The following is a 23,523-nucleotide window of genomic DNA, read 5'->3' as shown; positions in this document are numbered from 1 at the left end:
TAATACACAGTTTATAAATTATTCGTCAGCTGTTTAATATTTGTCAGACATTTGTTATTATTTTTATAACCTCACTTTCAGTATGCAATTATTAAACTTGGAGTTTCTGTTTATAAACACACGATTTTGATCAAGGAAAGTGTATTTTTTGAAATGTTTTAGTTTTCCTGCAAAGTGATCTGAAGGAAAGTGGTAATTGAGTTTAAGTTTGAGTATGGAATGTGAAATAATACCCATAGTAGGGAACGGAAACTTATTGTTTTAATCAATATAATTTATTCTCTACGGCCACCAGAATAATCATGGGGAAATCCGCTTGCAAGTTGTACTTATAATTGCTAATGAGTGGGAAACATACAAACATTTTATAGTAGGTGACGAATCTTACTCAAGATCAGTGTTAGACGTTCAGTGGTACCAAACTTTACCTTCTCGAGATGGCGAGTACGCTGGGATACGTGGAACTACAATATATCAGTGAATTTTTTTCAAGTACACATGGAAGTTGCTTGAGAAACTGTGACTTACCATTCGGTTCTGGCGAAGAAGTATGTGACTTGATGTTTAATGGCAATGTTGACTCGGGTCATTATAGCGTTAAAATGTAGAGAACCATCGAACTAAAAAGGTAAAGAGCAGTGTTGGTGTTAAATGTGCTCTGGAAGTCCCTACAAAAAAGACCAACTCTTTTGAATCGGGGGGTCGTTAGATTGGATTAGTCACTACTTCAAATCTATGAATTTCGAGTCAGAACAGACTAACTGGGACACAAAAATGTTTTAGTTTTCCTGCAAAGTGAACTGAAGGAAAGTGGTAATTGAGTTTAAGTTTGAGTATGGAATGTGAAATAATACCCTTAGTAGGGGACGGAAACTTATTGTTTTGATCCATATAATTTATTCTCTATAGCCACCAGAACAATCATAGGGAAATCCGCTTGCAAGTTGTACAGATAATTGCTAATGATTGGTAAACATACAAACATTTTATCGTAAGTGATTAATCTTACTCAAGATCAGTGTTCGACGTCCAAATTTTACCTTCTCGAGATGGCGAGTACGCTGGGATATTTGGAACTACAATTTATCAGTGAACCATACCCTAACCCTAACTATATTGTTTCGAGTAGGCCTACACAGGGAAGTTGCTTGAGAAACTGTGACTTACGATTTCGGTTCTGGCGAAGAAGTATCTGACTTGATGTTTAATGGCAATGTTGACTCGGGTCATTATAGCGTTACAGTATAAAACTTTATCATTAACCAAAGGATGTGAAAAGTACAAAAAGAAAAGAAAAGGTAATCATTAACTGGGCGTAAAGAGACATACAGAACGAAAAAAACATGTAGAGAACCATCAAACTAAAAAGGTAAAGAGTAGTGATGGTGTTAAATGTGCTCTGGAAGTCCCTTCTAAAAAATACCAATTTTTTTAAATTGGGGTCGTTAGATTGGATTTGTCAGTACTGTAAATCTATGAATTTTGAGTCAGAACAGACTAACTGCGACACAAATATTTTTTCCTTAGCCTATGTTGTCACAAGGGGAAGGTAAAATGAACTCCTTATCAACATTGTGAGTTTATGGAAAATCTTATCAACAGCGACTTTAAAAAAAGTATTAAGGGTCAAAAGAGACAAAAAATTATTTGAGTAAAATATAATACAAATCTGCATTTGAAATGGCCAGTTCTAAGTCTCACTTGAATCAACATCTTTCTGGTAGTGGTAGTCTACATAGTTTTAAAATCCACGACTCCTTTTCCATCAAATTGGACCGTTAATACCCTCTAACATTGAACAAAGTATGCCCAACTTTATATATACGACGTAAACACAGCTTTTACTCACAGTATTATGGGTCAAAGATTCGTGAAATGCGACCAACTGCTGATGCGTGATTTACATGTAGGCTAAGTGACTATCTTTATTCCATACATTAAATGTAATGAAAAAAAACGACGAATATAGGAATATACTTGAGCAAATTATCTAAATAGCATAAATAGCTGCTTATTAGGTTATCAGCATTGCCCAGTTCGTATACTATTTATTTTTCAAATGAAACTCGAATTAATATAAAACATTCATTTGGTTAAAATAATATATCGGTTTGATTAACATAAAATAGTTTATACAGGCCAACTATTAGTTCTATTTCATGTAAAAAATTAAACAACCCCTAAATAAAATACAAAGATGAACAGTATTTGTTAATTATTATTTCTTTTATTGCTGACAATATTCCCGTGGCGGAGCACGGGCGGTTAACTAGTATGTTTATAAACAAGCAAACTACAACAGTTTAATTATTCTCCATAAGAATAACATGGGAATTTTAAATTTACAATTTTTTGGAATTTTCTCCTTAACCATTAGGCGCATTATAACGCTTCAATATACTAAATAATTTGTTTTTTTAAGCTCTACAAAATAGTTTAGAAAGAAATTGCAACATTTTATATTTTTTGGGTCAAAAATGGGAAAAACCCATTTTTACCCCATAAAAGCCCCCATAAACCCCCGTTCCCATGGTCCGATCATGCTGGTTCGCGAACTCGTTCGAATAAACATAGGTTTACACATTTGTACCAAATTTCATCAAAATCGGATCATTTTTGCTCGAGTTATCGCGCTAACGGACACACACATATATATATATATGAATTTGAACGGATGGTGTTTTTGGCCTCTAGGGACCTCAAAACAAAAAAAAAAATCGGTCCCGGGTCCAGGACTTACCGTGAGTACTACGGTAATAGCTTATTCCCTATCAATCAATCAATCAATCAATAAAATCTTTATTCAATATTAGTACTCTGTACATTGAATGGTGTCAATATTAATGAATACTAAGATACATTATAACTAAGATTGGTTAATACTAAGGCTGTCAAAACAAAATATATAGTTATATGCATGAAAAGAAAAACAGAACTAAAAACTTTCTTTACACATCATTTTTACATGGGAATTCGGAGAAAGAATATAATGTTAAATCAATAAGATATTTTTTTAGTTGATTTTTGAATTTATTAATATTTTTCTCAGATTTAATGGCTTTTGGTAACATATTATAAAATTTTGACCCCATATACATTGGCTTTTTTTCATAAAATCCAAGTTTATGTTTGTCAATGCCAATTCTATTCCTGAATCTTGTATTATAATTATGAGTATCTCCAACAAAATGAAGTTGGTCCTGACGGTTTTTCACAGAAATTATAGTTTCATAAATGTACATTGCATATACAGTCATGATACCAATTTTAGAAAAAAAGAGTTTTACCGATTCATTATGATTTAATTTTAATATAATCTGAATTGATTGTTCCTGAATTTTTAGTATTTTGTTCAAATTTTGAATGGAAGTTGCCCCATATAATGAAAGACCAAAGGCGATATTTGAATAGGCGAAATACACTATTTTCAGAGTCTCTGTTGAACAAATTTTTGAGAGCCTCCTTAGTGCATATACCCCAGAGTTTAATTTAGAAACTAGATTATTGACATGGCTGTTCCAAGACAAGTTGCTGTCTATAGTTAATCCTAAAAATTTAGATTCATACACCTTCTCTAATTCAGTTTCATTTATAATGATGGTAGGTGACAGCATATTTTTATTATTTTGATAAGTTTTGAATTCAATGAAATTTGTTTTAGCAGAGTTTAGTACTAAACTATTATTTTGGAAAAACTGATTTAAAAGAGCCAGGTTTGAAAAAAAAAATGAACAAAACAAAAAAAAAAAAAAATGAAAAAAAAATGATGACAACTCAACCTCCTCAATAGAGTGCCCATTTATTTGAAGATTGGCGTCATCAGCATAAAGACATAAGCTATAATTATTATGTAATTTTGGCATGTCTTTTATGTAGCATGTGAATAACAAAGGTCCCAATATGGACCCTTGAGGAACACCTCTTATTACCTGTTTAAGAGTGGATTTGTATTTGAGCAATCTATTGTTATTTAAATTTAAAATTTCTACAAACTGTTGTCGGTTACATAAATATGTACTAAGCCAATTATATTCTTTCCCTTCAATCCCAAACAATTTCAATTTATGTAATAAAGTCCCATGATTAATGCTATCAAAGGCTTTACTCAAGTCCATAAATATGCCTACAACTTTCTTGCCTTTATCAACTGAGTCGATCACAGATTCAATAAACTCTGTTGCTGCAGTTACCACTGACCTTCCTTTACGATAACCATGCTGGCAACAATCAAACAACTTGTTAGTTTCAAGGTACTCAATCAGCTGGTTCGCAACAACTCTTTCAAAAATTTTTGAAAATATAGTGATTAGAGCAATTGGTCTAAAATTATCAACTTCTGATGACTTCCCTTTTTTAAAAATTGGTTTAATTTTTGTTATTTTCAATATTTGTGGAAAAATTCCAGTTATCAATGATGAATTGATCAAAAATGTAATGGGTTTAATCAATACTTCTTTTGCTTTTTTAATTATTGGTCCAGGAACTTCATCATACCCTGTGCTAAAACTATTTTTGAGATTGCTTATTATTTTATCGGTTTCTTTTTCATTTATTTCCCTAAACTTAAATTTTTTAGCTGTATATTTTTTATCATTTTTGTTTTCATTGGTGTGAAGTTTATTTTGTGATTGACTTACAAAAAAGTTATTAAAAAGTTCACAAATTTGTTGAGGATTGCTTACTATTGAACCTCGGTGGTTAAGCTCTATGTTGTGTGTTACAACTTTAGAATTGTTACCCACCTCTGAATTTATGATCTTCCATGATGTTTTAATTATATTTGTAGATTTTTTTATTTCATTCTCATAAAAGGATTTTTTATGACTACTCAATGTAGTTTTGTACGATTTAAACTTACTTTTGGTTGTTATTCTCTTTTGGTCCGAAGCTGAATCTCTGTAGCTCTTAGTTTCCATCAGTAAGTTTTTATATTCGTTTTTTAGCTCATTTGTGAACCAGGGTTTTTTATCAAGATGCTCTCTAACACTTGCAACCGGAAAATTATTATTAAAATGAAACATAAAGATGTCATAAAAGGTACTAAACTTTGATTCATTTGGAGTATAGTACAGTTCAAACCAATTCTCACACTTTAAATCCTGGATAAATTGTTTTATGTTATCATCAGTAAACTTTCTTTTTTTCATAAATACTATTCTAGGTTGTTTTTTATACATTTTACTCTTATCTATTATTTTTATCAATTGTGCATCATGGTCTGACAGCATTGTGTTATATCCTTCAACTTGAACCTCTGACCGACTCAAGTTTGTGAATACATTATCGATAGCTGATTTTGAATAAGCTGTAATTCTAGTAGGAAAATCTATTAAATGTATCATTTTGAACTGTCCTAACAAATTATACAGTTTTCTTGATTCAACAGAAATTGTTTCAGCCATGGTATTTATGTTTACATCACCTACTACCAATATGTTTCTGTACATTGAGTGAACTATATCTAAAAAATTTCTTAATTTTTCCAAGAACAAAGACAAATTAGCTGCTATTGGAGATCTGTAAATACCTGCTATTAGTATTTTATCTTTATTAAGTTTTAATTCTACAAGAGATAGCTCAAAAGTTTGTTCTATTAATAGTTCTTGTACTGAAGGTAAGCTTAATTCTTTTATGTTAAATCCATTTTTTGAAAGAATAACAACCCCACCACCAAATTTATTCTTCCTGCAAAAAAATGACTTTACTTGATAATTAAGAATGTTTAACCGTTTTAATTCCTGCTCAGCCATTTTATGTTCAGTGATCACCACCACTTCGGCTGGAATCTCTTCAAGTGTAATTTCTAGTGCTTCAATTTTACAAGGCAGTGAATTAATATTTTGATGGAAAATTCTTATTATTTTATTTTTGTCCTGATCATTGGTTATGTTTGGCATGGTATTTACTGATCTCCCCTTTACATTGCCATTCCGTTTGCCCGAGGATCTAAAAAACTGACATGATTTCTCAACAAGTTACCATTGTTATTTACACAGTTATCTACATTATTTACATTACTTATATTACTTATGTTTAACGCTCCACTTTCCCTATCCACACACATACTCTGCTTTAGCGCCTCACTAAATGTGAGGTCGCCTGGCACTAGCACAACACTTCCATCTTCGATTGAGGATGTATCTGGTGTTGAGAGGACATCTACTTGTGGTATAATTGGCTGGTTAACAGACGCCTCCGCTTGGACAGTGGTCTGAGTTTCAATGCAGTTAACTGATGCTGGCGGTTTGAATGGGGGTGACTCATACGGTTGTTCATTGAAGAGTCTTCTTAGTAGTTCTAAAAATTCTGTGTGTGATAACCCTTTTTGTAAAACTCTGAATGATTTTTGGAAATACGAAACCACAGTCACTTTAGCATTTGTGTACTCTTGAAATTCCTTCACCTTTGTGACAAAATGGCTTACATCCACATTATCCCTGACACATCCAATAGGGGAACATATCAGATGTTTAAGTCCCTTTTTTTTAAAATCATGCATCATGTCATTGAATGCCATATCGTAATCGTTGTTGTTTGTTTCTGCCGGCTTGCCGAAATACCTCTCTTTGGTTATTAGACTGTATACGATGGCACCGTCTTCATTACTCTGTACAGCAAGATGGTTGGTGAGGCATTGTGAGGTTGTGGGTTTCCCAAAATGGTTTTTAAACACCACAGCCACACCAGCTGTCATGTGGCGTTCGTCATGGAAATCTCTGGAGATGCTGTGAGCAAAAGCAGTACAATTGTCCTTTCGGTATTGTTTGATCATGTTTGCCATATGTGTTTCAGTGACAGTTACTTTGTTAATAGGGATAGTGTTGTCTGAGTCATGTGTGGTAACCGATGCAGAAGAGAGAGTTTTCGAATGAAATTTAGTTATTGCATTGATGATGTTATAAGCTAACTTAGTTTTGCCTCTATTATTCAGATGTAGGCCATGCCTAGTGTGGTCCATCCGATTCAGATTCCTCATATCAATCAAAAAGACATTGTTGAGTCTCAATGATAGTTCTTCCAAATATTCATTAACCAATGGCAGCTCTTTGTTTGCAACATGATGAGATGGTTTGTCATGTCTAAGAGGTATTGTAGTTATGAAAACAGTCCTCTCTCTACTCAACAGTTTCAGCTTTCTCTCAAGATCTTGATAAATACTGTTTAAGCCTATATGGGAAATTCGCTAAAAACTAACATATGTCTCAAATGAAGGAAATGTTCTCCATGTCTACTACAAGATACAATGATATTGCAGTAAATGTAGGAGACAACAATGTCTCGTCAATCTGGACGTTGCTGATAGGTAGTCAATGTTCACTTTTTACCCCAAAGCAGAACAACGAGCGACGCTGCGACATTAACGCGGACACGAAACGCCGAGAAACGCGGGCCTGCGGACACATTTACGGAGTCATAACGACGATCGCGCCGTGGCCGCGATTATTGGACCGACGATCGCACCGTGACCGCGAGTCATAACGACGATCGGGCTGTGACCGCGGAGTCATACCGACAGTCACGCCGTGACCGCGGAGTCATAACGACGATCGCGCCGTGACCGCGAAGTCCTACCGACGATCACGCTGTGACCACGAGTCATACCGACGATCACGCCGTGACCGCGAGTCATACCGACGATCGCGCCGTGACCGCGGAGTCCTACCGACGATCGCGCCGTTACCGCGGAGTCATACTGACGATCATGCCATGATGGCGAGTCATACCGACGATCAAGACTTGACCGCGGAGTCCTACCGACGATCGCGCCGTGACCGCGAGTCATACCGACGATCGCGCCGTGACCGCGAGTCATGACGACGATCGCACCGTGACCGTGGAGTCATACCGACGATAACCCCGTGACCGCGGAGTCATACCGACGATCGCGCCGTGACCGTGGAGTCATACCGACGATAACCCCGTGACCGCGGAGTCATGACGACGATCGCGCCGTGACCGCGAGTCATGACGACGATCGCGCCGTGACCGTGAGTTCTACAGACGATCACCCCGTGACCCGCGAGTCACAAGTTTCTATAGGTACCTGTAAATTGTTACCCATTTTTTGGTTTTTATAGATCAGTGCCACAAATGGTAAAAATTGATTTCGTATACCTTTTTTGGTAACTCCAATACAGTACTTTTTTTTATGCACAGAAAAAAATCCTGTCCCATCCCGTCCCGAAAATCGGGAAGGAAAGAAAAATCCCGTCCCGTCCCGTCCCGAACTAAAATTTCAATCCCGTCCATCCCTAGTGTGTTTATATAAAGAAACTATAGTACATTTAAAGTTTTACTTCTGAAGACCTTGTTAACACTTGTTAAGGTATGTGTATATATATATACATATTTAAAAAAAAGTAAATTTAAATAACCTGATTATGCCTACCCCTTAATAGTTTTTTAGTTTTTTGTTTTAAAAGTAGGCTATACAAGTTATTGAAATTTACTTATTTTATTTAACTATATTACTAGTAGCCCTAAAGAGTGAATATATATATATGTATATATATACCAGTATATAAGTCATTATTTAGCTTTTTAGTTTTAGCGCTTGCGGACACATTTTGAGGTTTTCACAGGCCGTTGCAGACACGTAGGAACCATTCTGCTTTGGGGACTTTTTATTAAATTAAACTATTCCTCTATAGTCGATACTGATGTAAAGGAAATGTTTATTAAATTTAAATTATTTTAATTCACAGAATATATAATTTATATAGAATATCATGATCAACTAGAGGACCCATGCTGCTCCGCAGCGTTAAAATAATTATTATATCCGAGAAATAATCAAATTTATAAATTTTGATTGAGTAATACAGTATCTTGAGCTTAACTAATTCAAACGATCAATATCTCAAACTAAATCCTATAGTTTACTGATTATTTTGTGTCTAAAACATATAGAAATACATGAACAATACTGGAGCTATTGATTTTTAACCATATTAAAACCTTATGAAAAATACTTTTTATATTAGTTTTTCACCTTGCTTTTGCTTGAAACTCGTCCAATTTGAATAACTAATAGCTTAAATGAAAGCCAGTATTTAACTGAAGGTTCTTAGACTAAAATATATAGGATTATACATTTAAAACTGGTAAAGGTACATCTCAAATTTAAGTAAGAATCATAAAATAAATCAAATTGTGTGTTCTAGTCGTGTAATACTGTAGATAAATATTTGTAGATGATTGATGGCAAATTTGTGAGTGCATACCTTCAATTCGAGACCTCAATCATGAAAATCGGTCGGGTAGAAAAGCCAAACGAACCCGGCAAAGAAAAGCCAATTTAACTTCCATAAGAAAAACATGGGAAGCGAATTTCGTTTGTGTATACACCGAGTGGGATAATAGATAAATATATGCAAATGCTATATGGCAAATCTGTGCGTGCATACATTCAATTTGAGACCTCAATCATCAAAATCGGTCGGGCAGAAGAGGCAAACGAACTCGGCAAAGAAAAACCAAATTTAACTTCCATAAGAAATACATGGGGAGCAAATTTCATTTGCGTATACACCGAGTGGGATTATAGATAAATATATGCCAATGCTTGATGGCAAATCTGTGCGTGCATACCTTCAATTTGAGACCTCAATCATTAAAATCGGTCGTGTAGAAGAGCCCAAAGAACTCGGCAAAGAAAAGCCAAACTTAACTCCCATAAGAAATACATGGGGAGCAAATTTCGTTTACATATAAGCCGAGTGGGATTATAGATAAATATATTCCGATGCTTGATGGCAAATCTGTGCGTGCATACCTTCAATTTGAGACCTCAATCATGAAAATCGGTCGGGTAGAAGAGCCAAACGAACTCAGCAAAGAAAAACCAAATTTAACTCCCATAAGAAATACATGGGGAGCAAATTTCGTTTACGTATAAGCCGAGTGGGATTATAGATAAATATATTCCGATGCTTGATGGCAAATCTGTGCGTGAATACCTTCAATTTGAGACCTCAATCATGAAAATCGGTCGGGTAGAAGAGCCAAACGAACTCGGCAAAGAAAAGCCAAATTTAACTCCCATAAGAAATACATGGGGAGCAAATTTCGTTTACGTATAAGCCGAGTGGGATTATAGATACATATATTCCGATGCTTGATGGCAAATCTGTGCATGAATGCCTTCAATTTGAGACCTCAATCATGAAAATCGGTCGGGTAGAAGAGCCAAACGAACTCGGCAAAGAAAACCCAAATTTAACTCCCATAAGAAATACATGGGGAGCAAATTTCGTTTACGTATAAGCCGAGTAATACTATAGATAATTATATGCCGATGCTTGATGGCAAATCTGTGCGTGAATACCTTCAATTTGAGACCTCAATCATGAAAATCGGTCGGGTAGAAAAGCCAAACGAACTCGGAAAAGAAAAACCAAATTTTTTTAATATATAAGATGGCTAATTAGTTTTACTAAATTACATTCACCTTATTGGCAGAACTGGAGAACAGCTGTCAATTAACTAAAGTCATTTCTGTAATGAGCTGATTCCAAAAACTTTCTTAGTTGGCTGATTCCCATTAAAAATTGTACAAACTCGTGATAAAACGAGTTCAAGACTTAGGCCTACTGAACTTGGAACAATCATAGTGCGTAGGAACTGGGAATTACAGCCTATTTAAGCCAGTCAAATCAAAGGAGTTTAACCAAGTAAGACTGTTGCCTTATTTAGTTACTGATATAGTAAAGTTGACATTTATAAAGGGTTACATTATTTTAGAAGAATAAACTTATAATTTGTTATTACCATGAATTGGAGTAATTTTTCAAGGATCCTACCATCTGAGGGAAATCACCAAATGACACGCTATCACAGCAAAAACCATCTTGGCTGCTGGTGTAGCGTTGAGACATAATAATTCTAAATCAAATCTTGCCTACATACTCTCCGGTGATTGGCCTATTCAGGGGTACTGGGTAGTCTTTCATTGTATACACAGCTTACTCATCTCAGAGAAAACAGCCTGAGGTCGGAAAATTTTGCTAGAAGCTCGTGTCTTTGTAAAAAAAGTAGGCTGACCCACCTCTAGTTGTTTTTTTTCCCAACAGCTTTTTGGCTTACCCTATCTAACTAAAAATGTTTTTCATAACATGCCCAACTTGTTGATGCAGGATTGCTGGTAACATTCTGCAAGAGTGGCTCTGTGCGGAGGTTGGCTGGTAGAACGGAGGCAGTTACTCCCAGAAGTCTTTCAGCATTGCCAGAGCCTGTGTTGTCTGTCTCCTCGTCTTACTACTTCCACGACAGGGTGAGATATCCTTTATGGGAACTACTGACAACGTAATATTAAATTATTTGATTTTAAATCTCACCTGTAAATAATATTTCTTTGATTATTAATGCTGCAATGTTTGGTTGGCGCCATTAGCTGCAATCGTCAATAGCAGAACTAGTGACTTCACAACGAATAGATAGCACTAGCGGCGTTATGGGATCGTAGTTGGCGGAAATTGATTGCTTACATGGAACCGATTTACTAGCGGCTACATGGCAATCATTATTGGCTGAGGCTTTTAGAGGTTATAGGGCGATCATCTAGGGTAATACTGGTCGTGACATTTAAATTTTATTTAAATATCATATAAGCTCATTTGCCAGCCTTGTCATTCCTATACCCTAGTCAAAACTGAGGATGTCAAAATGATTTTCAACTAACTCTAACCTCAAGGATTTTACACATAAAGACATAATTTTACTTGTGTTCACAGCCTAGCCAAGTACGGCCTAGAGTAGGAGGTAATCTGTCTCGACGGCCACAACTCCGCAGCAACAAAGCTCTCGTCATTGTCTACGACGCTTCTCAACTGTTCTTTGTTCAGCGAAATCTTGCTGAAAACTATATGTAAGTCTCTTTTGTTTTGGAAATAGTCTTTGCTTTAGAGAATTGATTTGCATAGTGCATAGTTATAGGGTCTGAAAATATATAAGGTAATGTAATAGCCTATTTCCCAGGATACATGGCAAATACAGGCCATAAATGTGGCTTAGGTTGACAGCTTTGTATTATTTTAGAGAAAATGTTTAAAGGAATACATTTTTCATATTCCTATATTACAAATTTTGTTTGTTTTTTTTTATGTTGTCTCAAAAGACGTCTGCCAACCTCTTCTGGGAAAATAAAAAATTGTATTAACGCTAATATTCTAGCTTGAATAAAAAATTAGGCCTATGTTGTCCACAATACTGTAGTAGCGACTTGATAACAGATTTGACTGGGCCAATGTCCCTGGGATGTGCCATCACAACGCCATGGTGGCCGCTAGTGTGGGAAGGAGAGATCTGGTACAGGCTTGGTCATTGGCAGCTCTAGCGACCACCGACCCTTCCAACGACCGGGATGACGACTTCCCCTGGCACGCTCATCCCTTCTCACGCAACATGCTGCAGTCCATGTGAGTCAACGTCAGATTGTTCAAACACTATAATGTCAGCGAGTTAGGTTGTTTTAATAAAAGTTTATTTATGGCCTTCAGTATTTGTTTTCTATTATTATAAGCGCAATGAATCGGTGTAAGTACCCGTATTCATGAGATCCAGAACTTTCCAATAGGGCAACTAGCTTTTAACTTCTAAGTTGTCATCATCTGGTTTGTGCAAGATGTCCTGATAGCATGTCGCTTCATTTGAAGATCGTCGACATTAACAATAAAACTTGCAAACATTACAAAAATATGGTGTGTTATGTTGACGTTTTTTATGTTGACTTGTTCTTGTTACGCTGGTTAACAAACTCATTCGAATGAATGTAGGCTTACACGTTTGTATCAAATTTCATAAAAATCGGGTGATTTTTACTTGTTATTGTGCCAACGGACACATATAAATAATTGGCATAATTGTACATTATGAATTTGAAAGGATGGTGTTTTTGCCATCTGGGGACATCAAAACGAAAAAGTAAAGCAGTCCCGGATCTAGGTTGTACCATTAAACCTACCGTAATAGCTCATTCCCTAAATGGGAAATTTGCTGACTGGACAAAATGAAAATAACAAATGGAAAATAGAAATATGTGCTTTGTACTTGACAATAAATTGTATTCCTCTCCTATTGTTTTATCTCCAGAATCTGGCACTTTGCAAAGCAGTACGACATTCAGATGGCAGCCATGTTGAGTTGTGCTCTCAGTTCTAGGCTGGAAGGTCAGGCCGGCTACAAGAACAAACATCTCAACAAAGCCACCAATAACACTGTGAGTTGATCTAGCTTTTGCAAGGAAATTTTATGAACTGGTTTTCCAATGTACAGGATTTTAAAATTATATTCATTTCCACATTTGCCATGCAATACTTATGGTGTTATGCTATTAGCATTAATGAAAACTTTGTGTTTATTGTCATGCGGGTTGTTTCAACTGTCCTCGCTACTCTCTTGATGGCGTTTAAAGTAAATTTTATAATTTCTGTAACTTTACGCTTTTTATGGTTTTGGATTTTGACTTTGTTATGGTAAAAACTAGAATAGTTTTAAACAAATCTTAGAAGAAAAAAAATAAGGGGAATTTGGCTGGTTTATGTCTTTAAAATGACCAGTGTTACTGAGATACAGCCATTTGAAATACTTGTTCTATAGGCTTGAAATTTGAGATTTGAAATTTTACAGTACTGCACGGTGAGTGTGGAATGGACTATAGAATGGTTTGTGTGCTGACTAAAATTTATTGTTTTTCAACACCTCCGTTTTCTTATCTTGCAAGGAAAAAATGTTAAGCTGTTCTTAGTCTAGAGTTCCTACAGGAATATGTAAAATAGGTCTAGCTTTTTGAATAGATGTTTGATGTTAATACTGTTGAGAAGTTTTAAAAATTTAATAGCAAGAACCTTGTATAATAATCAGGTAGGTTATATAAATTAAATAATGTTTATAACCAAAGGTACGAATCAAATGCTGTTGCTTTTACAGGTTTTTGTTAATAGATATCGGTGTACATTGGAGTTATTGGTATGGACATTCGTGTTTATTCAAGTTCTTGGGAGTTTTATTTATTGGCAACGACTTTCAGCTACTTAAATGTGCTAAACCTGGTAGTTGTGGACTCACCCAAAGCTAAAATATAGAATTTCTTGAAAAATATCAAATTATTGTTTGCCTATCCAATAATAGGTAACATAATTGATTGGATGGTTGAGTAAACTACATTGAAATCTAATTTTTAAACAATGTAGCCTACTGTGGAAAATATATGTGAAGCTAATCGTTCGCTTTAGCCACCTAAAAACACCCCCCTTTTTTGTGATGAACTTCAGCTTCCTTAAAATTAAAGTCTTCCTAGCAATTATTTATATGTTTCTTGCTCAAAATTTCCTCAGTAGGCCTATGAGAATTTTTTAATTTGAACAAAATACTGGAAGATAAAGGGGATCAATTGTAAAAAAATTAAGGAGTTTTTTGAAAAGGGATAGAGTTCAGATAGCTTATAGATAGGTACACAATAAAAGGTCTCATAACATAAAAATGATACTTTGTCAGTGTCAAACTTTTTTCATTTTTCCCCTCCTGGTCTGTGTCTACTTTGGGACAAAATATCAGTGTTTTGCTATTTAGTCTTTTATTGTGTATTTGTCGTTTTACTAATGTTTCGTAACATGAGTAGAATAGGCAAAAGAGAATAACTTGGCTGTTTAAGTCTACTGCAGTAGCCAGTTGATACATCCAACATTGATCGTAAAAACAATATTTTCGCAGGTTTAATTCAATCCGTTCTGTAGCAGAATAAAATTAATAATTGACAAAATGTAAATAAAATTAATGTTACAAACTTTGTGGTTTTCTTTTGTTGACACAACAGGAAGATACCAGTCAATATTTACTTCCAAAAGCTCCTCCTCGATGCTCAGGGTGTAGTCAAAGCTCCGGAGTATGAACGGACACAAACAGACCTAAATGTTGGCGGGTTCATTTACCTTACTGTGCAGTTTCAGTCCAGATGGTTTCAGTAGTTTCTCGTTAACCTAAAACAAACACATACAGAAATCACATTTTATCACCATACTGGATCTATAAGGCCATGAACTATAAATTTCTTAAGTTAGCTGTTTGATCTCTATCCCATCCCAAAATACAAAACAAAATAAAACTCCTCAATCAGCCTTTTGGTTCTCCCTTGAAACAAAAATTAAAAAAACAAAAACTTTAAACTAAAACAAGCAGTGGTTCAATAATATATTGACCTAAAGATGACATGTTTCATTTGTAGCCTGATGATTGGTTATTTTTTCCGTTGTAGCGGGTGGCTAATGGGAAGTGGTGGATCAAGGTAAGGCATTTCACCCCGTAGGCCTAGTCAGTCAGTCGCATGAATATCTCCTGCACAGCTTAATATCCTTACAATGAGTTGTAGCTAAACAAAGTCCCACACTCGAGTATTTTAACTGTGTTCATTACCTTTTTTGTTATTTAAATTGGCCATTTCCTGACTACTTATGTCCAATCGCTGTGAGAAATTTTGTAGTTGTCTTTTGTAATAATCTTAGACTTTCAATTTACATTGACTCCGTTGCCTTTAGATATTGGTAGGCTGAATAGCAAATAACGGTCATAATTTATGTAAATTAGTGCAGGCCTGCACTTTGAGCAATTTTTTGTGTTACAGTAAACTCCCTCTTATTCGGAATCCTCGGGACCAAGGCCAGTCCAGACAACGGGTTTTCCGGTTAAACCGACGTCCCCAAAAACTCGTTAAAACGGACCGCTTAAAATGCATACTGCATACAGTATTTGACTTAAATTTAGGAGAGCATTGTATTTAGACATGTGATCACTGGTCTCAAATCTTTCCCACGAGAACAGTCGTTTCAGTACCGCCCACTTCATGCCGATCTAGTCCGGTTAAACCGATGTGCTAATGAAAATTGTGTGGTTAAAGACATGTCATTTCCATCGAGTGTAGTCTGGTTTAACCGATGTCCGGTTAAAAGGTGTCCGTATAAGAGGGAGTCTACTGTAATTATTGCTGGAAAGTTGTCCTTCTTTGGGGATTTAGAAGTTTATTAGCTGACATCCTGGTCCAATCGTAACAAATTTTACTTAATAGGCTCACTTACTTGCTATATCATTGACTGTTCTCACTATGTATTCATATTCATTTTTCCACTACCCAAAAATCCAACTTAATAACCTACCAAATTCTTTTACCCCTTACATTCCATGAACCCTTTTGCCCACCACATCATTTTGTAAACCCTTCTGCCCACCACATTCCGTCAGCCCTTAAGCCCACTACATTCTGAGAACCCTAACGTCCAGATCAAAGCATGAAGAAGTTTATCAGGCTGAAATAAATGTTTGTGCCTCAAACATTCAACTTTGTAAGGTTTGTAAGTATCCTTACTTGGGCTACTTAGGTGTCTTTATAGTTGGATTTTCTCATCGATTGAATGAATAACTCGACAGAAGCCAACTGAGTTACACTATAGGACCCAAAAGCAGACCTTAAAATTATTAGTTTTCCAAACTGAAAAAGGGAATTTTTATGGATTGCATGTTGGGGTCTGTCAGGTTTAACCATAGATTAACGATTAAACATATTTGCTTATCCTCATAATTCTCATGGATCAGCTGAAAATTGTTTAAGGTTAATTATTTTATCACTTAAACGTTATAATTTTATTGCTTAATCTTATTACACTTAGCTTCACCGTCCATTTTGCTGTAAAGTATACACTGTGTATAGCAATGACTACATGTATGATAATTTGAACAATTTTTTTGGTAATGTTTTAACACTTATCTAGTTTAGACAATTATGTTTCTCGATTTCTGATAAACCACTGATACAATTTCTTTGTTACTATATTATTAAATTGGACTTTTCCAAAGTGTCTTGTGTTTAAAACTACACGACATTTCTGGAGGTGGATAGACTCCACCCGTTACCAAGTGAAAATTACTTAGGTACTCTACATTAAACTTAATTGGCCCAAAAAAGGTGGCCAATCACAAAAACTGCTTACTGAAAACAATCTATTTCTTTGTTTTGATTAAATATATTCACTTTCTGATCACGAGTTGAATATTGTGTTGTATTTGTGTTTTTATCAGCTATTAACTCTGAACTTCTCCCTTTAGCCAGGTGGATCTCCCTACCACACCATACACCAGGTAGACACGTCAGTGCAGGGATGGAACTTCTCCGTTCTCAAACAGAACCGTTCCAACTCCTGGTCAGAGTCTCTGGACGACTGTCGTCTCTCCAACATCGTGGAGCACTTCTCTGTCCACACTGAGATAGATCGGTCACTTGAGTAAGTCGAGACTCTAAATTATTTTGTAAACCCAAATTGATATTGTTTGATGGTAAATTTGAGACAAAAAGTATTTTTATTATAGTTTTTGGAAGAATAAGCACATAGCAACTAACTTTCTCAAGACAGGGTGGATAAACATAATTAATGCGATATTTTACTCTTTACTCAGAATTATGGGTTTGTTTCCGCTTGGTGTCTGCAAATATTTATCTTTCTTACCTCTCTAAGCTTGAGACAGTTAAAAACATTAAACAGTAACAATAGTGCTACCTTGGATGTTGTTAAAGTTGTATAAGTAGTATAAGGGAATTACATAAGATTACCCTGTATTAGTAATAATCAAACAGTAGAAACAAAATTACACAGATTATTAGTTTGTTTATAACAATATTAGAGGCAACAAGTAATTTGTTGGTTAACCTTCATACCACTATGATTTAAATATTTGATTTTAGAGTTGATGAAGCTAACACACACTTGTACGATGAGTACAAACAAGCCTACGCAGAGATACTATACAGGTGGCGTTTGTTGGATGCAAGAGCTCAGGTAAGCTTCAATGCTTTCGCCACTTCATTTTTTAAATCTACTTTGAAGTAATTGTTTTTTAAACCAACATGTTCTTTTTGTTAAGTATCAAAATCTCAGGACCAGGGCCGGACTTAGGACTTCAGGGGCCCCGGGCGAATTTCCCAATGGGGCCCTAGGATTTCAGTTTGGGTGGGGGGTCCTCCCCGGGAAAAACTTCTGAATTTAGGCTTCAAATAGAGCAATTTAAGGCCAAATAAGCAATAAGTTCTATATCAAAAATCGTTTTAAAATATAACTATTTTAACATATTTTATATACAGCATCTTTTAATTTTATACACAAAAAATAAAAACGTTTGAAACCTAATCACTTGCATTCACTATTTAAACAAACTCTGACCAAATGTTTCAATTGCTTTGTAGTACCAGTTACGGCATATTTGGTATGGTAGCATGGTAGGCCACCATAATATATTTGGATTAGAAGTATTGATATATTTTTGTTTATTAAGTATTTAAATTATCCATTATTGCTGTCGATTTGTATAATTTTTCAATATTACTACAATATAGGTGTGATTATTTTATTTAGGTTTAAAACTCTTTTTCTAATAATAAAAATCAAACTAATTTGAATTTTAAAATCTTTTGTTTTTTGCCACGATTTAGCCACCTCGTTAGAGACATATAGCGTGGTTTTTAATTGTTGAAGTAGTAAACGTTGCTCATTCATGTGTATATAGTTTTAATGTATATTAACTTATATACATAACATTTTCTGTTTTCAATTAGCCTACGTATCAACACCAATACAATTAAAATAGGCTTGGAACTAGGTTTTTCATTAAAATTCATTAACTCTAAAACACAACTGTTGGGTTGTAGAGATTTTTGTTTTTCGTAAAAAACCATAAAATATAAAATATGACTTATGTTTATTTCCATAATGGTTTTGGTACCTCAGTTTTGGCATTCTCGTTTTTATAATATGTTTTAAAGTCCTAGCATTAAAAGTACCATTGAGGACTTTCAAGTTTGAGTTTCTTATCAACGAGCAAAATCTTGCAATAAAAGTCTAATAATATTGATCCAATATTGATTAATACAACACAAACATAGCATTGAATACAACATTACTCACTTCAGCTTTGTTTTTGTACTGTTAGTTTGCAGTAGAATTGTGAATCTCCATTTAACACAACACAATTTTACAAACAATTTATTGTATTTTTGCTCCAAGCGCAACCCTTGTAACCCTTGAAGATAGTCCCTTCAACTCATTCGCCGCGGCCGTACGTTCGGGCGAGCGGCTTCATTGAAACTGAAACTTGTCCGTCACAGTCACAGCCTAACACATATGCTCGTGTAATCCAGGCCTAAGCGTGGGGCCCAATGCAACTCTGAGGAAAAGTCCCTTAGGATCAAGAATTTCTTTCCTAGTAATGCCTTAAAATGCACCTAACAATAACCATAAATATAGGATAACGAAAATAAAAATAAAGCTGTTACAAAAGAAGGCCATTTGGTAAGTGTCTGATTAATTTTCGAAGTTATTAATAAAAACTACTGTGCAAGGGGGCCCCTGGTGGGGCCCCCCTTGGCCCGGGGGCCCCGGGCACTCGCCCCCTCCGCCCATAGGTAAGTCCGGCCCTGCTCAGGACTAGTTTTGAGTGAGTGTTTTTTTATACTTGGAGCGTCTTTAATATTTCAGGTTTTAGTCTTCTTCAAGCTATTCTCAGGTTCGAGGTAATATTGATTTGATACTAAATTTTACAGTCATGGTGGCAAGTGCAGCACACTGTTGTCGGATGCTAAAGTTGAAGTCATGCTGTTAGGTACTAAAGCTCACTTTTATGTCATCAGGTGCTGAAGTTCATGTCTGCCATGCCCGAGCCACACAGAGGGATTGAGCCCAAGGTGGACTGTCAACATTGTCGCAAATCAGGTCTAGAGGCTAACTGCACAAACTGTAAAAAGCCTGCCTTGCAGTGTGTCATCTGTCACCTGTCTGTCAGAGGTAACTGTAGCCTACATCGAAAATTAATTGCTAATAAAAATTTACTTGTGTAATAACTGAGTGATACCAATAAAATAACAATCAACTAATTATATTTCTAGATAAGATTTCCTTGTATTTGAAGCTGGATATCTAATAAATTAAAAGCTGATTTGTTCCAAGGTTGCAACAAATGAGCATGGTTTTAAGGGGTTATACAGCTTACCTATTCTCTGGTGTGTTGTAGGATCCATGAGTAGCTGTCTAGTGTGTGGCCATGGTGGACATCTCCGTCACATGCAGGAGTGGTTCAAGACAGAGAGTGTGTGTCCGAGTGGCTGCGGATGTCATTGCATCATAGAGTCCGCCAGTGTGGTGGAGCCTTAAGAGTCCTAACAAGACTAGTTGATCTCCTTGGAACATTGACTTTCGGATACTGTAATAGACATTCTATCTATATAGACCGACTTAAATTTAGTGTTTATTAAGAAAAAAATAGTTGAATGAGCCACTCAACCGCAAGTGTCAAACATAGTGTTACTGTGAAGGCTTCAACTTTAACAAAATTTATCAAGTTGTATCCAAAGTCTAAGATAGACTCCCTCTCATTTGGACCTGTTAGAATCTGACAACATAACATCGGATACTGAAGTAGACTTCCTATCTATAGGCTGTGGAGTAGCTGTAGCCATTTTTTTAAATTAAAAACAAACGTAGTTGTGTGAGCCAGTCACCGAATGTGCTAGTGTCCAAAATTCTATTTTATTAAAAGATAATGTGTCAACTTGACCACTTTTGCACTTTCGCCAATGTGTCCATAACCTCAAAAACATTCAATTTACAACCTTTTTTTACAGTTGTTATTTATTTATCTAATCGGTAGAGTACTGGGGTGTGGTTTTTCAACGTATCCATTGTATTATTTGTTTACTATCTTCGGCGATCAGACTTTTAGGGAGTTTGCCATATAGGGAATAATCGATTACCGTAGATCTCATGGTAAGACCTAGATCCTTTACTTTTTCGTTTGAGGTCGCTAGAGCCCCCGTTCAAATTCATATACATGTGTCCGTTAGCGTGATAACTCGAGCAAAAATGATTTGATTAAATTTAGTACAAACATGTAAACCTCCATTTATTTGAATTAGTTCTCAAACCAGCACGATCAAACTATGGGAAGGGGACTTTGTGGGTTTAAAATTGGTCTACCCCATTTTTTACTCTAAAAACTTAAAATTTCACAATTTCTTTCCAAACCATTTTGTAGAGCTTAAAAAAGAAATATTCTTGTATATTGAAGCGTTGTTGTATGCCCAACGATTCCGGAGATAAAAAATTATAAATTAAGAAATTCCCATGTTATTCTTATGGAGAATAAATAAACTGTTGTAATTTGTTTGTTTATGGATATATTTTAATAAAATTTGGCAATTTTATTGATTTCATACTAAGCTATCAACATTTCAATAAAAAAAAACACACCTCAAAACCTATCCTATAACAGTATAACTAAGTAGGCATTCATAAAAATTTTATGTTAGGCTACCTATTTAAATAGGAAATAAATCAAAATCTTACAACTTTAAGGGAATAGTTTAGTAGAAATCCAGCCAGGTAAATGGAAATTCGCTTAGTCTGCAGGTTTGCTGTGGCAGGGGTGTTTTTAGTTTAGACAAGATTTCTGTCCCAAGGTGTCTAAAAGAGTGGAAGTCTATTGTTCCTGAAAGCAAAACCTGATACGGGCCAGGTGCTACTTTGGAGCTGTTAAAAAAAATTACTAAGTTTGTGAGATAGTGTTTTAGAACTCTGTCATGCTTGGTATACATTGGAAAATTAAAATATTTAAAATGTATAATGTGTATGAAATTTAGAAACTAGTTGACGGTTGTGTATTACTGTGTTGATGTTAATCCACTCATTGAAAATCAACAGTGATGGGCGGATCCAATAAAATGTCGGTACCGGATCCGGATCTTAAAAAATTAAAATCGGGTTGAAAAAAAAAAAAACGTAATATTTACAGATCCAATTTAAATCATACTGTTTTATATTAAATTGGTAATGTTTTAATGTTGATGTAATAAGATATAGAATAACATAGCTTATATGGCTGGCTAGGCAACGTCACAGAATATGTTGACGTCTAGAAATGATATGGCTGAGCAATATCCCTCATTTTTGGTGGACTCTAAAATTTTCAAAATCATGGAATGAAACTTCCTGCTAAGTTTGCACGACCACCAAGAGGGTATGGAGACAAAAAAAATTTGAACAAGTAATATTTAAAAAAATAATAAATCGGATCCATCAAAACTGGATCCAGCCCAAAATCCGATTTTTTGGATCCGATCAGGCGTCGGTCCTAGCTTAGATCCGGTAGTCCGATATCTGGATCCAACCATCACTAAACATCATACACAGTAATGTAATTGGTACATGATGCAAGTAACTCAGTTACATTTCAAGGTTGTAAATACAGATTTTTGTAAGTATACCTTTTTTTCACTTGAATTGTTGAATTTCATTTACGTTGAATCTGTATATAATGTTTTATAATGTAAGTTGGCAATAATTGTAAAGTGCCTTACATGAATTAATTAAGACCTACTTGCAATAAAAATATCTAAAATAATTATGACATATTTCTTGATCCTTCTTTAGTTGATTTTACCTGACCAGCCATGAAAAATCTTTGGACCACTTGCACAGTGAAAATATTATTTTGAGCGATTTTTGTCACAGCTATTTAATCTCTGACCAACTGTGACACAAGTACATGTGAGTAGCGCCCCTTTCCCCTCCCCCCCCCCATCAAACCCTTTTATCACTCATTCTTTATTTGCTTATCTCAGCAAAAGCCGCAATCGCTATAAAAATAAATGAAAAATCTCATGTACGTGTTGGTTTTGATTGCCTCTTTCGGTCAGGGAAACTTCGTCATGGAGTTTCATGATTAGGGGTCTCAATCCCGGGCCTTCAATCCAATCCCGGGATTTCCGGATTCGTCTCAGCCGATCCCGGGATCCCAGGATCAATCCCGGGATTATATAATATTATTTATTTATTTATTTATTTATTTATTAAACATCATCACATTACATCAATTCTCTTGACAGGTGATTTGTCACAAAGTCTAATACTAATACTATACTACATTTTAAAATAAAATAGCTTACAAAAGAAATAAAGCATATAATAAGCTACAAACCTATGGGAGAAGCAATATCTTTCAAATATACTCATTTTCCAGATATTCCTCTAACGAGTAAAATGCCCTCTCCAAAAGGAAATTTTTTAAAGATAGTTTAAATTTAGAGAATGAGGCAATGTTTTTAATCCCAGCGGGTAATTTATTGTAAATTTTTGGTCCCATATACTGAGGGGATTAATGAAAGATTTTAAGCCTATGTTGAACTGGTTTTATAATATTTTTGAATCTTGTGTTATGTGGATGAGATTGTTGACAGTCCATGAATGTGTCGAAATCACTTTTAACCATTAATGCCAATTTGTAAATATAAGAGCTAAAAAAAGTTAAAATTTTAAAATAAATAAATAAATCTTTACAATGTGTTCTACGGGAGACTCTGGCCATTAATCGTACAGCTCTTTTTTGGAGAATAAATATTTTTTTGGCCTGGTTTGATGAGCCCCATACAGTAATTCCATAATTCATAATCGATGAAAAATATGCGTGATATACTACTATTTGTGTTTCTAGATTAGT

General features: G+C 35.2%; 1 protein-coding gene across 2 annotated transcripts in view; it reads left to right on the top strand.

Moving 5' to 3' along the window:
- The window catches only part of LOC128988627 (GATOR complex protein WDR59-like), a 58,719-nt gene extending 37,461 nt beyond the window's left edge, over positions 1 to 21,258 (top strand). The window contains exons 14-22 of one of the 2 annotated variants that reach the window (XM_054410089.1): positions 11,136 to 11,272; positions 11,733 to 11,866; positions 12,231 to 12,416; positions 13,090 to 13,216; positions 15,251 to 15,280; positions 17,092 to 17,267; positions 17,726 to 17,819; positions 19,664 to 19,817; positions 20,044 to 21,258. In XM_054410089.1, the coding sequence (XP_054266064.1) occupies positions 11,136 to 11,272; positions 11,733 to 11,866; positions 12,231 to 12,416; positions 13,090 to 13,216; positions 15,251 to 15,280; positions 17,092 to 17,267; positions 17,726 to 17,819; positions 19,664 to 19,817; positions 20,044 to 20,183 (1,178 nt within the window). In that variant the 3' untranslated portion in view covers positions 20,184 to 21,258. The remainder of the gene's footprint in view (positions 1 to 11,135; positions 11,273 to 11,732; positions 11,867 to 12,230; positions 12,417 to 13,089; positions 13,217 to 15,250; positions 15,281 to 17,091; positions 17,268 to 17,725; positions 17,820 to 19,663; positions 19,818 to 20,043) is intronic. The other variant, XM_054410090.1, reaches the window with a different exon arrangement.
- Positions 21,259 to 23,523: the final 2,265 nt, after the last annotated feature.

The sequence above is a fragment of the Macrosteles quadrilineatus genome, unplaced genomic scaffold, assembly GCF_028750875.1.
Source record: "Macrosteles quadrilineatus isolate MER2022 unplaced genomic scaffold, UCM_ALF_1.0 Scaffold_3__2_contigs__length_128488019, whole genome shotgun sequence".
Classification (NCBI taxonomy): domain Eukaryota; kingdom Metazoa; phylum Arthropoda; class Insecta; order Hemiptera; family Cicadellidae; genus Macrosteles; species Macrosteles quadrilineatus.
The sequence above is the reverse complement of the archived record's forward strand: the minus strand, read 5'-3'. Positions and strand labels throughout refer to the sequence as shown.